A 16,481-nucleotide genomic window follows, 5' to 3' on the forward strand; every position below is an offset into this window, starting at 1 on the left:
GGACAATGAAAAAGGAGGGTTACCTCCACATTCTTCAGGACAACCTAAAATCCGGAGGTTGGGTCTTGGGTGCAGTTGGGTGTTCCAACAGGACATCATCGGCGGTCACTCGAAGCGAGTATGACGATCCCCGTAGTAGGGGGGGTATCCCTTTAGACTTAGACAAACTTTAATGATCCACAAGGGAAATTGTTCCTTTATGGAGGATGCCTGAGCGTGACTTAGTTTAACGTGGGGAGACTGGTGCACAGACAGTCCCCACACGATCCTTGACCGATCCGGATCAGGGTCCAGTGGCATGGAGTCCAAGACGACTGGGGACCATACTTGCCAACCTTGAGAACTCCGAATTCGGGAGATTGGGGGGTTTGGTGGTAGCAGGGGTGTATCTTGTAGCCCGGAAGAGTTAGGGCTACAAGGGATTCTGGGTATTTGTTCTGTTGTGTTTATGTTGTGTTACGGTGCGGATGTTCTCCCGAAACGTGTTTGTCATTCTTGTTTGGTGTGGGTTCACGGTGTGGCGCATATTTGCAACAGTGTTAAAGTTGTTTACACGGTCACCCTCAGCCGCATATATTATGTGGCTGGGCCGGCACGCTGTTTGTATGGTGAAAAAGCGGACGCAACGACAGGTTGTAGAGGACAGTGCCATCACGGCACGCCCTTAATAATGTTGACCGGGTGAAAATCGGGAGAAATTCGGGACAATGGTTGCCCCGGGAGATTTTCGGAAGGGTCACTGAAATTCGGGAGTCCCCCGGAAAAATCGGGAGGGTTGGCAAGTATGCTGGGGACCCTTTCCTGCTGCAGCCTTCATCCGCCATCCCAGCCATTGTGGCGCTCCATAGGGTTAGCAATCATCCTCCGCCTGTTCCACCGTTGAGGTCTTGGGTTGTTATTTCCCCATAACTGGGCCCACGTGGAAGTGGGGGGTGCCTTCTTCCGCCATCGCAGCCGTTGTGGTAGTTCTTAAATTTACCGTCTTCTGCCTGCTCCGCCGTTGAGGTCTTCACCGTATCCCTGGCTAGGGGGCAGTCAGGTACTAGGCCTTTGTCAAGGGACACCTGGAGTAACAGTAACAGTAGTAAAGGGGTTAACCTCCTAGTGCCCCAAGACCCCGTAGAGGAGCCTCCACTGCCGGATGCACTTTAACGTCATGCCCAGGACACAGGACAATGACCACCAAACACATGTCAAAAGTGGTAAAGGAATGGCTAAATCAGGCTAGAATGAAGGTTTTAGAATGGCCTTCCCAAAGTCCTGACTTAAACGTGTGGACAATTCTGAAAGAAAGAAGTCCAGAGTCCTAAGGTCAGCTGACCAACTGCTGTTGGCGGTCCCCAGATCCAGGTTAAAGACCAGAGGGGACAGAGCCTTTTTCCGTTGCCGCCCCTAAGCTCCGGAACAGCCTTCCCCTCCACATTAGGTCAGCCCAGAGCCTGGGGGTCTTCAAAACCCTTCTTAAGACCTACCTCTTCTCGCTGGCCTTTAACCTGAGCTGAGTCCGCCCACTAGGCCACCATTTCTAGTCCCCCCTCCACCCCCCACTTTCGCTTAATTATTATTATTTTTTTATTTTTTTATTTTTATTTTTTTCAATTTGTCTTACTTTTATTATATTGTTATTTTCATTTTGTAATTTTACTTTTTTTATTCAAACTCTTTTACCGTATTGATTTTGCACTATCTTGTTTAGCTCATTCATTGTTTATGTTCTTTGTTGTTTTTTTTTGCTCTATGCTTTTTAACCTGTAAAGCACTTTGGTCCAATTTAAAAATTGTTGTAAATGTGCTATATAAATAATTGCCTTGCCTTGCCCATGTTAGAAAACCAACAAATTTAGCTGAACTGCACCAATTTTGTCAATAAGAGTGGTCAAAAATTCAAGCAGAAGCTTGTGGATGGCTACCAAAAAACGCCTTATTGCAGTGAAACTTGCCAAGGGACATGTAAGCAAATATTAACATTGCTGTATGTATACTTTTGACCCAACATTTTCAGTAGACCCATAAAAAATTCATAAAACAACCAAACTTCATGAATGTTTTTTTGTGACCAACAAGTATGTGCTCCAATCACAAAAAAATAAGAGTTGTAGAAATGATTGGAAACTCATTATGTTCTTTACAAGTGTATATCAACTTTTGACCAGGACTTGTATAATGGGATCAAAGACTCATCACAGGTGAATTTCTTTGTGTGTGTTCTGCAGGGGCATCTTCTATCAGGGTTACTTCTGTTCTCGGTGTGGAACAGGAGCACACAAAGAGTGTCTGGAAGTGATCACCATCTGCAGGATCAGTACGTCTCTCTTCATACTTTATATCACATTAGAGCACATCGGATAAACCCCACTCGCTTTCCCGATAACACACGTGACATATCGAGACAAGACTTGGAAAATGCACCCAGATTTTCACTCATCAAAGCTGTGAAATGCTAAAGCACAGGCGTCAAACTCAAAATGTGGCCCGCCACTTTATTTTATTTGGCCCTCGAAAGCCTGGAAATAATATGCATCAATAATGTACAGTAACTTTTCTTAATTAAAGGTATTCTTTCTTTCTATTTTGGGAGAAAAAAAAATATTTGAACACCTTGCAAATGATGTTAACTTAAATATTGTCTAATTATGCAAACATATATTATCAAACATTCAAACCGTTTTTTTAAATAGAAATAAATACTAATAATAATGATTTCAAAGCAAGTTATCCATCAAATTGTGTTATGTAAAAGTAGCAATAGATTTCATGGTAAAATGGTGAAATTTACTGAGGTTTTTACAGCATTTTTCTCTAAATGAAAAAAACAGTACTTTTTAAAAAAAAGTAATACACCAAAAAATCTACAGTTGATTTGTGGTAAAAAAAAAAAACGACAACAAAAAAACTGGCAGCTCAGGTGCCAAAATTTTACTGTAAAATTGCAGGTTTTTTTTATTTACAGTAAAAAAAACAAATGTACATTTTATAGTAAAATTCTGGCAACTGAGCTGCCAATTTTTTTGTTGTGTTTTTTTTTTTTTTTTGTGTTTTTTAATTTTTTTCCACAAATTCTACTGTAAAATTGCAGTTTTTTTTATTCACAGTAAAAAAACTAATGTACATTTTACAGTAAAATTCTGGCAACTGAGCTGCCAGTTTTATTTTATTTTTTTACCACAAATTTTACTGTAAAATTGCAGTTTTTTTATTCACAGTAAAAAAAACAAATGTGCATTTTACAGTAAAATTCTGGCAACTGAGCTGCCAGTTTTTTTGTTGTGTTTTTTTTTTTCCCCACAAATTTTACTGTACAATTGCAGTTTTTTTAATTCACAGTAAAAAAACAAATGTGCATTTTACAGTAAAATTCTGGAAACTGAGCTGCCAGTTTTTTTGTTGTTTTTTTTCCCCCACAAATTTTACTGTAAAATTGCAGTTTTTTTTATTCACAGTAAAAAAACAAATGTGCATTTTACAGTAAAATTCTGGAAACTGAGCTGCCAGTTTTTTTGTTGTTTTTTTCCCCCCACAAGTTTTACTGTAAAATTGCAGTTTTTTTTATTCACAGTAAAAAAACAAATGTACATTTTACAGTAAAATTCTGGCAACTGAGCTGCCAGTTTTTTTTGTTTTACCACAAATGTTACTGTAAAATTGCAGTTTTTTTATTCACAGTAAAAAAAAAAAAAAGTATTTTATTATTTTTTTTAACCATAAAAACAGAAGTACTGTTTTTCCATTTACAGTAATATACTCTACATTTTGAGGTGAAATTATTGCAATTTACCATATTTTTATTGACATTTTAGTTCTAAAAAATCTACTAATAAAATGCAAATTAATGTTTTTCGATTTAATAATGATTTCAAAAAGCAAGTAATCCATCAAATTGGGCAATGTAAAAGTAGCAATAGATTTCATGGTAAAATTGTGACATTTACTGTGTTTCTTTGAGCATTTTTCATTAAATGAAAAAAAAAACAGTACTTTTTTTAACTGTAATAAACTGTGGTGCCGTTTTGGCATTTGCAGTAATAGACCGGAAAATCTACAGTTGATTTTGTAGTAAAAAAAAAAATGCCACCAAAAAAACTGGCAGCTCTTGCCTAAATTTTACTGTAAAATTGCAGTTTTTTTTATTCACAGTAAAAAAAGAAATGTACATTGTACAGTAAAATTATGGCAACTGAGCTGTCAGTTTTTTTTGTTGTGTTTTTTATTTTTTTATTTTACCACAAATGTTACTGTACAATGGCAGTTTTTTTATTCACAGTAAAAAAACAAATGTACATTTTACAGTAAAATTCTGGCAACTGAGCTGCCAGTTTTTTTTTTGTGTTTTTGTTTTGTTTTTTTACCACAAATTTTACTGTAAAATTGCAGGGTTTTTTATTCACAGTAAAAAAAAAAAAAAAACATTTTACAGTAACATTCTGGCAACTGAGCTGCCAGTTTTTTTGTTGTGTTTTTGTTTCCTTACCACAAATTTTACTGTAAAATTGCAGTTTTTTTATTTACAGTAAAAAAAACAATGTGCATTTCACAGTAAAATTCTGCCAACTGAGCTGCCAGTTTTTTTTGTTTTTGTTTTTTTTTAATCACAAATTTTACTGTAAAATTGCAGTTTTTTTAATTTACAGTTAAAAAAAATAAATGTACATTTTGCAGTAAAATTCAGGCAACTGAGCTGCCAGTTTTTTTGTTGTGTTTTTTTTTTGTTTTTTTTTACCACAAATTTTACTGTAAAATTGCAGTTTTTTTAATTTACAGTTAAAAAAAATAAATGTACATTTTGCAGTAAAATTCAGGCAACTGAGCTGCCAGTTTTTTTGTTGTGTTTTTTTTGGGGGTTTTTTACCACAAAATTTACTGTAAAATTGCAGTTTTTTTTATTCACAGTAAAAAAACAAATGTACATTTTACAGTAAAATTCTGGCAACTGAGCTGCCAGTTTCTTTTTGTTGTTGTTTTTTTTACCACAAATTTTACTGTAAAATTGCATTTTTTTATTCACAGTAAAAAAAAACAAATGTACATTTTACAGTAAAATTCTGGCAACTGAGCTGCCAGTTTTTTGTTGTTGTTTTTTTGTTGTTGTTTTTTACCACACATTTTACTGTAAAATTGCATTTTTTTTTATTCACAGTAAAAAAACAAACGTGTATTTTACAGTAAAATTCTGGCAACTAAGCTGCCAGTTTTTTTGTTGTGTTTTTTTCTTCTTACCACAAATTTTACTGTAAAATTGCAGTTTTTTTTTTATTCGCAGTAAAAAAACAAATGTACATTTTACAGTAAAATTCTGGCAACTGAGCTGCCTTTTTTTTTTTCTTACCATAAAAACAGAAGTACTGTTTTTCCATTTACAGTAATATACACTACATTTTGAGGTGAAATTATTGCAATTTACTATATTTTTTTGACATTTGAGTTTAAAAAAAAAATCTACTAATAACATGCAAATTAATGTTTTTTTTTGTGACCAACAAGTATGTGCTCCAATCACTCTATCACAAAAAAATAAGAGTTGTAGAAATGATTGGAAACTCAAGACAGCCATGACATGATGTTCTCTACAAGTGTATGTCAACTTTTGACCACGACTGTAACAATTACTTGAGTGATAGCTCTTATGATAGAACAGCCTTAAGTCGAGGTACCATTGTGCCATGTTTTACTGTACGTTAACCCTCATGGTTGATTACATTTTGTTCACTTCCTGTGCAAAATAAAAGGAAGACGTTATAACAAAACATTAAATGAGCTGTTTCTGATTGTCTCAATCTCTCACCTCTCGTTCCAGATCCTCATGACTTGGTGAGTATTATGTGCATTATTAATCATCACCTGGAATCATCCTAATGATGCTCTATTTGCTCCTCATCTACAGGAACCTGGCATGTCTTCAGGTAATTCTAAATCCTCCATCAGTATGATTGCAGTAACAGTTTATATTTCACAGCACAACACAGCTCTCTACTGCCATCTAGTGGAGATAACTGTTCCCTTCCCCTAACACAACCTTATGAGCTCACATGACCAGTTTCTAACCTCCTATTTTCCCTCATATTCATGCATGCATATAGAATTGTTTTTATGTTTACAAGAAAAACCTGACAAAATAAATCCAGCAAAGTGTTTTTATGAATGCATTATTGTGAAAATGAAAACATGACTGCATGTTGTGTGTGCAGGTCCCAAGATGGTAGCAGTGAGAAACTACCACGGCACACCCACGCCCCCAGGAAAGATGCCGCTCTCCTTTCAAACAGGAGACTATATTGAGCTGCTGAAAGGAGACCCTGACACTTCATGGTGGGAGGTAATAATCATCATTATTAAGTAGGAGCATATTATATATCGACATATTTCATCTTACTTAGATTGCAAAAACTGCAATCTAAGTAAGATGAAATATGTCAAATTAGGTGATATTTGCTTATTTTCTGTCTGATAAGATCATTCTTCTCACTAAGCAGATTTTATGTTAGAGTGTTTTACTTGTTTTAAGTGTTTTGAATGATCTCAGTAAGATATTACAGCTTGTTGCTGAGATTTGATGAGCTATATTGAGTAAAACATGCTTGAAACTAGAATATCAACTGTTGCAAAGCTGTGTCATCAACACTCACAAGTATAAAACTACTTTTTTAAAAAGTAATCATTTCTTATTTCAAGCATGAAAAAAAAAATCATGATTTTGACACAATTGTGTCTCATATTAAAACAGATGGACTTTGCAGTTTTATTGTCAATGAAACAAGAGAAAACACGTATTCATATAGTAGTACAGTTGGCACAGTACAGTGAACTGACAGTTGATATTTAAACATTTAACATTTCAAACTATTTTGAACATAAATAGTTCATGCATATTCAGATGAATTCTTCAAAATTACAATTTAAAAAAAATTGTCCGGGGGCCGGGCTGTATATATGCGGACTAATTGACTGAAAGAGCACACACTTGGCGCGATGATGTCATGTTATCGATGGAAAAATGCATTTTTAGACAATATAATTTGCCTGAGCGGCTTGGAGACCCCAATTTTACCACCAAGGGTACAAATTCTCTATTAGATGCAACGGTTTTCCGTATTGGGACCATGATTTATGTCATCACTTGTTCACCGGTCCTCATATGGAAGCTACTTTTCATTGTTGATGTCTCAAGAAGGGTATAAATACAAGAACACACACACGCACACACAACACACACACACACATTCTTGTATTTGTTACCTTCTTGAGACCTCTGAAAAATGCCTACCTCTTTAGGACCACCCTTTCTAGATATATAAAGATTTGTATTTACAACATTAATAATATATACATACTATGCAAATATAAAAAAGGTAAGCTTTTCGTTAAAAAAATAATTGCTGAATTTTTGGTTTGTAATTGGTTTTTAATCTTCATTATTTACTTCAAGTTATTACAATATGTCTCTATATACAAATGTATTTATTTTTTTTAAATTAATTTTGGGGCACATTTCAAGTTCTTACACACACTTGTTATTTCATATGTTGGCCAGAGGGGGAGCACTTCAATTTTTTTCACACACACTTCTTATTTCATATGTTGACCAGAAGGGGGAGCACTTTTAAAACCGACACACAGTCAATTTGAAAAATCCCTCCGTTTTGGGACCACCCTCATTTTGATAGACTTCACCACCAGGGGGTGCAAATGAGACATTCTCTATTAGATGCAATGGTTTTCCGTATTGGGACCATGATTTATGTCATCACTTGTTCACACCTCCTCATATGGAAGCTACTTTTCCTTGTTGATGTCTCAAAACACACACACACACATTCTTGTATTTGTTACCTTCTTGAGACCTCTGAATAATGCCCGCCTCTTTAGGACCACCCTTTCTAGATATATAAAGATTTGTATTTACAGCATTAATAATATATACATACTATGCAAATATAAAAAAGGTAAGCTTTTTGTAAAAAAAAATGTGTTGAACTTTTGGTTTGTAATTGGTTTTTAATCTTCATAATTTACTTCAACTTATTACAATATGTCTCTATATACAAATGCATTTAGGTCATTTTGGGGCACATTTCAATTTCTTACACACACTTGTTATTACATATATTGGACAGAGGGGGAGCACTTTAATTTTTTTTTTTCACACACACACTTGTTATTTCATATGTTGACCAGAGGGGGAGCACTTTTAAGTTAAAGTTAAAGTACCAATGATTGTCACACATACACTAGGTGTGGTGAAATTTGTCCTCTGCATTTGACCCATCACCCTTGATCACCCTCTGGGAGGTGAGGGGAGCAGTGGGCAGCAGCGGTGCCGCGCCCGGGAATAATTTTTGGTGATTTAACCCCCAATTCCAACCCTCGATGCTGAGTGCCAAGCAGGGAGGTAACGGGTCCCATTTTTTATAGTCTTTGGTATGACTCGGCCGGGGTTTGAACTCACGACCTACCCATCTCCCTTTTTGGGACCACCCTCATTTTGATAGATTTCACCACCAGGGGGTGCAAATGAGACAATTCCCTATTAGATGCAATGGTTTTCCGTATTGGGACCATGATTTCGGTCCTAACTTGTTCACGGGTCCTCATATGGAAGGTAATTTTCCTTGCTGATATCTCAAGAAGGGTAGAAATACAAGAACTCACACACGTACACACACACACACACACACACACACACACACACACACTCGTAAATTGTCCTTACTCAAAACATTAAGACAGCAATATTTGTCTTTCAGGGAAGGTTAATACAAACACAAAAAAGTGGCTTCTTCCCCAGTTCCTGCGTTAAACCTTACCTAGACCCAAAGGTAAGTCAGCCATGCCCAGCAACTCTTATTTTGTTAAAAATCAAAATGACCAATGTGAGTTTGTGTTCTATTTGTGTCAGCCTTTCCAGTCATTATCCAGCCGGCAGTCATCGAGGGATGCAGACTACTACGGATATCCTTGGTAGGACCCTTGACTTTCTTTGTTTAGTCTAGACCTGGGCAAATTGAGGCCCAGGGGCCAAATGCGGCCCGTTAAGCTTTTCAATCTGACCCACCGGACATTCCCAAACATTTTTTTGGGATCTTTAAGATGGAAACTGTAGCTGCTATTATGATGTGCAGTGATGTCTTCAAATGACTGTAAGTCTTGAACTATACAAAGTATTTCAATGGTTGGAGTCTGGGCTTTTGCATGATATGCTGGTTACTATATGGTAATCTAATTAGTTACTATGGTAATCTGAGTCACAGTAGCTCAGACGAGGCACCGAGCAGTGTGGGTGGGGAGCGTGCGGGTGTCAGGGACAGACGCGGAAGGAGATTTTTACAACAAAGTTCTAAGGCTTTATGATATATCAGATATATCAGATTGTAGGTGGGGTTTTTTTATCCTTCACATTCATATTTTGCTGTGTTTGTTGCATTTTTGTTGCTTGATTGTAAAATATGTCAATCGAGAGGGGGTGTGACATTCATATTTCGTCAATATTCAGTGTTTTATCGTTCATAGAAAAAAGTAAAATTTAATTCTGTTTTTTAAGGCGGTCTGTCATGACGTTTTTAGCATTCAATCAGACATTATTGTGAGGTTTTGTATTAGTAAAATACATATACCGGCCCGCAGACACATTTTTTTCTGAAAATGTGCCCGCCCCGCGTCAAAATAATCGCTCAGGCCTGCTTTAGTCAGTGCTTCTCAATTATTTTCTGTTGCGTCCCCCTAAAAAAAATCTACGTGAATTCCAAAATAAACACATAACAATTTGTCCTGTCGGATTTCGCAAAGTAAAAATGTTCGTCGACACTGTTTTATTATTGTATTGTCTGTCGAAACACTTCAAGGAGGATAGGAATTCCAATCGATCACAGTTTGTTTATAGAGTCACATCATTATTTGTGGGTCATTATTAGGTAGAAAAATATATAAATAAATAAAACAAAAAGGGACAAGTGGTAGAAAATGGATGAAAAAAATAAATAAAATAAAAATGGATGGATGGATGGAAAATTAAAACAAAATAAAAATTACCAAAAAAATAAAAATTACAAAAAAATATATATATATATATATTTGTATTTTTTTTTATTTTTTATTTTATTATATATATATATATATATATAGGGCTGCAATTAACGATTAATTTGATAATCGATTAATCTGTCGATTATTACTTCGATGAAATCGATTAATAATCGGATAAAAGAGACAAACTACATTTCTATCCTTTCCAGCATTTTATTTTTAAAAAAACAGCATACTGGCACCCAACTTGTTTCTCAGCTGTTTGTAAATGTTGCAGTTTAAAAAAAAAATACAATAAAAAAAAAAAATAATAATAATAATAAAATAAAATAATTAAAAGCCTCTGCGCATGCGCATAACATAGATCCAACGAATCGATGACTAAATTAATCGGCAACTATTTTCATAATCGATTTTAATCGATTTAATCGATTAGTTGTTGCAGCCCTAATATATATATATATATATATATATATATATATATATATATATATATATATATATATATATATATATATATATATATATATATATATATATATATATATATATATATATATATATATATATATATATATATATATATATATATATATATATATATATATATATATATATATATATATATATATATATATATATATATATATATATATATATATACTACCGTTCAAAAGTTTGGGGTCACATTGAAATGTCGTTATTTTTGCAGGAAAAGCACTGTACTTTTCAATGAAGATAACTTTAAACTAGTCTTAACTTTAAATAAATACACTCTATACATTGCTAATGTGGTCAATGACTATTCTACCTGCAAATGTCTGGTTTTTGGTGCAATATCTACATAGGTGTATAGAGGCCCATTTCCAGCAACTATCACTCCAGTGTTCTAATGGTACAATGTGTTTGCTCATTGGCTCAGAAGGCTAATTGATGACTAGAAAACCCTTGTGCATTCATGTTCACACATCTGAAAACAGTTTAGCTCGTTACAGAAGCTACAAAACTGACCTTCCTTTGAGCAGATTGAGTTTCTGGAGCATCACATTTGTGGGGTCAATTAAACGCTCAAAATGGCCAGAAAAAGAGAACTTTCATCTGAAACTCGACAGTCTATTCTTGTTCTTAGAAATGAAGGCTATTCCACAAAATTGTTTGGGTGACCCCAAACTTTTGAACGGTAGTGTATATATTTTAATTTTTTTAATTTTTTAATTTTATTATATATATATATATATATATATATATATATATATATATATATATATATATATATATATATATATATATATATATATATATATATATATATATATATATATATATATATATATATATATATATATATATATATATATACGCCTTGACCTTAAAAAGTAAAAATTTGAGGCCTGCTTGTGGAATACCTGATGCAGCCCAGCCCCACCCAGACTTAGCCCCCAGCGGCCTCCCCCAGGTAAATTGATTTTCAGACCCCCCGTTTACATAGTTTGCATCCTGCTGGAAAAAGACGGCGTTGCACGTCCATGCGCTCACTCAAATCCCCATGACGACACACGCACATAATAACCACTGCCTGGATTAATATTTCATATTTCAAGCGTTATCTTTTTCACGGATTTCATTGATATTCACAAGTACGACTCCGTGTTTCATTATTTTCCCGCAGCTAAAAAAAAGGTGTCGATGCAAAATCCGCCTCATTAGTAAACGAATCACCTGAACCCGCTTTCATTCACGACGCACTCGCGTGTCTCCTTCAAAAGCATAGGAAAACTCTAAAGTGCTAACGTACAATAGGCCCTCACTGCGGTTATGTGGGGTTAAGGAGCCGCCATGGCCATTCCACCAAATTATTACCTCTCCGCATTCATACCCCGCTCCTGTTTTATAGGTTTGCAGGGAACATGGAGCGCCAGCAGGCTGACAACCTCTTAAAATCCCACAGTAGCGGGACCTACCTCATCAGAGAGAGGACGGCTGAAGCGGAGAGGTTCGCCATCAGCATCAAGTGAGTTTTCTGGCTTTCGTGAGGAGAGAGTCTCAGTTAACCCTTGTGCAATGTTCATATTGTTGTTACTCAGCCAGCGTTTGTGGGTCTGATGGACCTGTTGCATTTTGTGGCTTTTAATGCCTCACAATCAGACACTTTTATGTTAAAATACTGAACAGATGTTTACCTTATCCCGATAAACATCTGTTTTTCTTTTGTGTTTCTGCATCTGCGGTTCCCACTCAAGGTTGTAACATTGTTTGGTCAACACTGTCTGCTCTCATTTTCTCGCACAATTGACCCTCTGATGTTCTGTGTACCTGCACTCTGTCCTCCTCCTGTCTAGGCCTGCTGTGTGTGTGTGCGTGTGGTACACAGAACATCAATTTCCACACTTCTATTAGCCCCGGGTCCAGTGGACCCGGACATCTTATATGTAATATAAATGTGTAGGGGGGGTGTATGGTGTGTGGTCATTAAATATGTATTCTGATATATGTTCTTCACAGAAAATGAGCCAAAGTCAGTGAGTCTCAGTTTGAAAAATGTATTAATTGTATCATTTTTCTTTTAATAAAAAATGAAAACGGGTCCCACAGACCCGAACACCACACAAGGATGTTAAAACAGATGTTTACCTTCCATCCCAATAAACATCTGTTCAGTATTTTAAACATACAAGTGTTTGATTGTGAGGCATTAAAAGCCACAAAATGCAACGGGTCCATCAGACCCACAAACGCTGGCTGAGTAACAACAATATGAACGTTGCACGGAAAATTTCTCTGCCAGTTTCTGCATCCCACAGGGGTTCTTCTTTTGTGTTTCTGCACCTGCGGTTCCCACACAAGGTTGCAACATTGTTTGTCAACACTGTCTGCTCTCATTTTGTCGCACATTTGACCCTCTGATGTTCTGTGTACCTACACTGCAAAAACTGAAATCTAAGTAAGATGAAATATCTCAAATAAGGGTGATATTTGCTTATTTTCTGTCTGATAAGATCATTCTTCTCACTAAGCAGATTTTATGTTAGAGTGTTTTACTTGTTTTAAGGGTTTTGGTCCTAAATGATCTCAGTAAGATATTACAGCTTGTTGCTGAGATTTGATGAGCTATATTGAGTAAAACATGCTTGAAACTAGAATATCAACTGTTGCAAAGCTGTGTCATCAACACTCACAAGTATAAAACTACTTTTTAAAAGTAATAATTTCTTACTTCAAGCATGAAAAAAATAATCATGATGCCGAGCGCATATCATTATGTCAAGATAATGGCACCACCTTTTACTTAATTGAAGAATATTTTTCAACATATTGAGCAAAAAGGTCTAATTTTTTTTTCTACCAAGAAAAGTGCACTTGTTATTAGTGAGAATATACTTATTTTAAGGTATTTTTGGGTTCATTAAGGTTAGCTAATTTGACTTGTTTTGGAAAGTCTTGACAAGCCAACAAGATAATTTTGCTTACCGTATTTCCTTGAAATGCTTTATAGTATTCGCCTGCCTAGAATTACAGCCGGGTCAAACTCGTTACGCAAAAAAATTAGCGCATGCTTGGCACTTCCGCCGGGTCAAATATGAGTCATTAAATGACTCCCGCCTCCTGGTGGTAGAAGGCGCTAGTGATCCTTCTTGCGACTACCAGTACTGCAGGAGACCGGTACTGCAGAAGAAGACAACAAACAGCAAGCATGAGCAGCGATCGTTTGCTTGCACTTTTACCATGGAGGATTACATATCTAAAACAAAACAGTTTTCTAAACTGGACTTTCAATCGAAGCACGAGGTAATAATTAAAGGAATATCTCCAGAGACTTTTAAAACTGAAGAAAGATAAGGAAGACTGCCTTTGATCAGAAGCAGCTGCACATGGACTCATTTACAAGTAAAGGTAAGACCATAATAACGTTTTTTTTAATTAAATGTGCTTTTCATGATAAGGTAAGCGCCGGAGTGAGAAGAGGTTTTAAAATAATTAGCGCATGCTTGCCCATCCCGCATGGTTTTGGTAACCGCAGGAGTGAGAAGAGGTTTTTAAATTAATTAGCGCCCCTGCGGCTATTCAAGGAAATACAGTAGTTCAAATAAAATACCCCTAATTTTTTATTTATTTTTTCTTGTTTTTGAACACTGACTTTTTGCAGTGTACACTCTGTCCTCCTCCTGTCTAGGCCTGTTGTGTGTGTGTGTGTGTGTGTGTGTGTGTGTGTGTGTGTGTGTGTGTGTGTGTGTGTGTGTGTGTGTGTGTGTGTGTGTGTGTGTGTGTGTGGTACACAGAACATCAATTTCCACACTTCTATTAGCCCCGGGTCCATTGGACCCGGACATCTTATATGTAATAGAAATGTGTATGGTGTGTGGTCATTAAATATGTATTCTGATATATGTTCTTCACAGAAAATGAGCCAAAGTCAGTGAGTCTCAGTTTGAAAAATGAATTAATTGTATCATTTTTCTTTTAATAAAAAATAAAAAGCGGGTCCCACAGACCCGAACACCGCCGAAGGTGTTAAAATGTTTTTTTTACAAACAACTGCTTGAGAAATAGAAACTCTTGAAGGATGTATTGGCTCCACCTTGTGGTTGCACCTAATAGTTGATAAACATGGAAGAGGCACTACAGGAGAGGAATAGACTAGACTAGGGGTCGGCAACCCAAAACGTTGAAAGAGCCATATTGGACCAAAAATACAAAAAACGAATCTGTCTGGAGCCGCAAAAAATGAAAAGCCTTATATAAGTGTTATAATGAAGGCAACACATTATGTAAGTGTCTATATTAGCTATATTAGCCTACTATCAAAATGACAATGTGTCGCAGGCTGAAGCAAATCTTTGTTGACAGAAATCATGAAATGTAATATTTATTCTACACATTTTTACAATATTAGAAACCATCAGTAAATCAGAGACTACTCAGAAGGTGAGATAACTTCTGGAAAATACCGGCTTTTAACGGCCAAAGGTATAGATGTGTGTGTCCAAGTTAAAGGAAACGGCAGTCTGTCTTCTTTTAATGGATTTATTACAATCTTTGGCATGCTAGGTAATGTTTGCTGTGGTCTGGAACAACATGGCACACAAACAACTATCTGAAATGCAGCCAATATTACATACAGATAATGTGTCACGAGACAAGCAAATATAAATTAAATACAAAGAGGATAAAAGTAAAGGATTTTAAATGAGCTCAAATATACCTACAAACGAAGCATAACGATGCAATATGTACATACAGCTAGCCTAAATAGCAAGTTAGCATTGATTAGCTTGCTCTCACGCACTGACCAAATATGCCTGATTAGCACTCCAACAAGTCAATGACATCAACAAAGCGCACCTTTGTGCATAAACACGCACAGCATAAAACGTTTGGTGGACAAAATGAGACAAAGAAGAAGTGGAAGATTTTACATGTTAACAAACTGTTGCGCCACAGTCCACACATACATATATAATTAAATGTATGTGTATATATGTAAATGAAAAATACAAAATAATATACATATATATATATATATATATATATATATATATATATATATATATATATATATATATATATATATATATATATATATATATATATATATGTATGTTTATATGCTTTATTTATTTATATATATATATATATAAAAAAAAATATATATATATATATATATATATATATATATATATATATATATATATATATATATATATATATATATATATATATATATATATATTATTTAATTTTTTTATTTACATATATACACATACATTTATTGATATATATATATATATATATATATATATATATATGTGTATATGTATATATAAATATACACACACATACATTTATTTATATATGTATGTGTATATATATATATATATATATTGTTTTCTTTATTTGCTACGATACACTCAAGCATGCTTAGTGGTTAGCATAGCCTCTTGTCTCCTCCCATTTTCTCTCGTTCGGTGTGTCGCACGCTTTAGCTATTTCTCCATTCCTCCAGTGATAATGTTATTTGAAAGGAATATAGTTTATTCTCTGCCAAGGAGGCCACGATTAGTAACTCATAAAAGAGGCTCCCCTTTATTTTCAGGACTATTTACATTGTCGATTGTCACTAAGGGCATCATAACTATGAATGAAGGTGAAATAACTGAAAACATGTTTTATACTCTGGTTTCTACAAAATAGCCACCCTGTGCTCCGGTTACTTTTTCGCACACTCTTGGCATTCTCTCGATGAGCTTCAAGAGGTAGTCACCTGAAATGGATTTCACTTCACAGGTGTCATCGTTTTGATGCCTTCAGTGACAATCTACAATGTAAATAGTCATGAAAATAGAGAAGGTATGTCCAAACTTTTGGCCTGTACTATATATATATATATATATATATATATATATATATATATATATATATATATATATATATATATATATATATATATATATATATATATATATATATAT

At 34.9% G+C, this 16,481-nt stretch overlaps 1 protein-coding gene across 1 annotated transcript in view; it reads left to right on the forward strand.

Moving 5' to 3' along the window:
- The window catches only part of LOC133638755 (guanine nucleotide exchange factor VAV2-like), a 608,063-nt gene that overhangs the window by 564,592 nt on the left and 26,990 nt on the right, over positions 1-16,481 (forward strand). Inside the window, 7 exon segments of the mRNA XM_062031682.1 lie at positions 2,214-2,302; positions 5,792-5,805; positions 5,879-5,897; positions 6,183-6,310; positions 8,739-8,810; positions 8,891-8,952; positions 11,909-12,025. Of these exon segments, the coding sequence (XP_061887666.1) occupies positions 2,214-2,302; positions 5,792-5,805; positions 5,879-5,897; positions 6,183-6,310; positions 8,739-8,810; positions 8,891-8,952; positions 11,909-12,025 (501 nt within the window).

This window comes from Entelurus aequoreus, linkage group LG21 (assembly GCF_033978785.1).
Source record: "Entelurus aequoreus isolate RoL-2023_Sb linkage group LG21, RoL_Eaeq_v1.1, whole genome shotgun sequence".
NCBI classification, from domain to species: Eukaryota; Metazoa; Chordata; class Actinopteri; order Syngnathiformes; family Syngnathidae; genus Entelurus; species Entelurus aequoreus.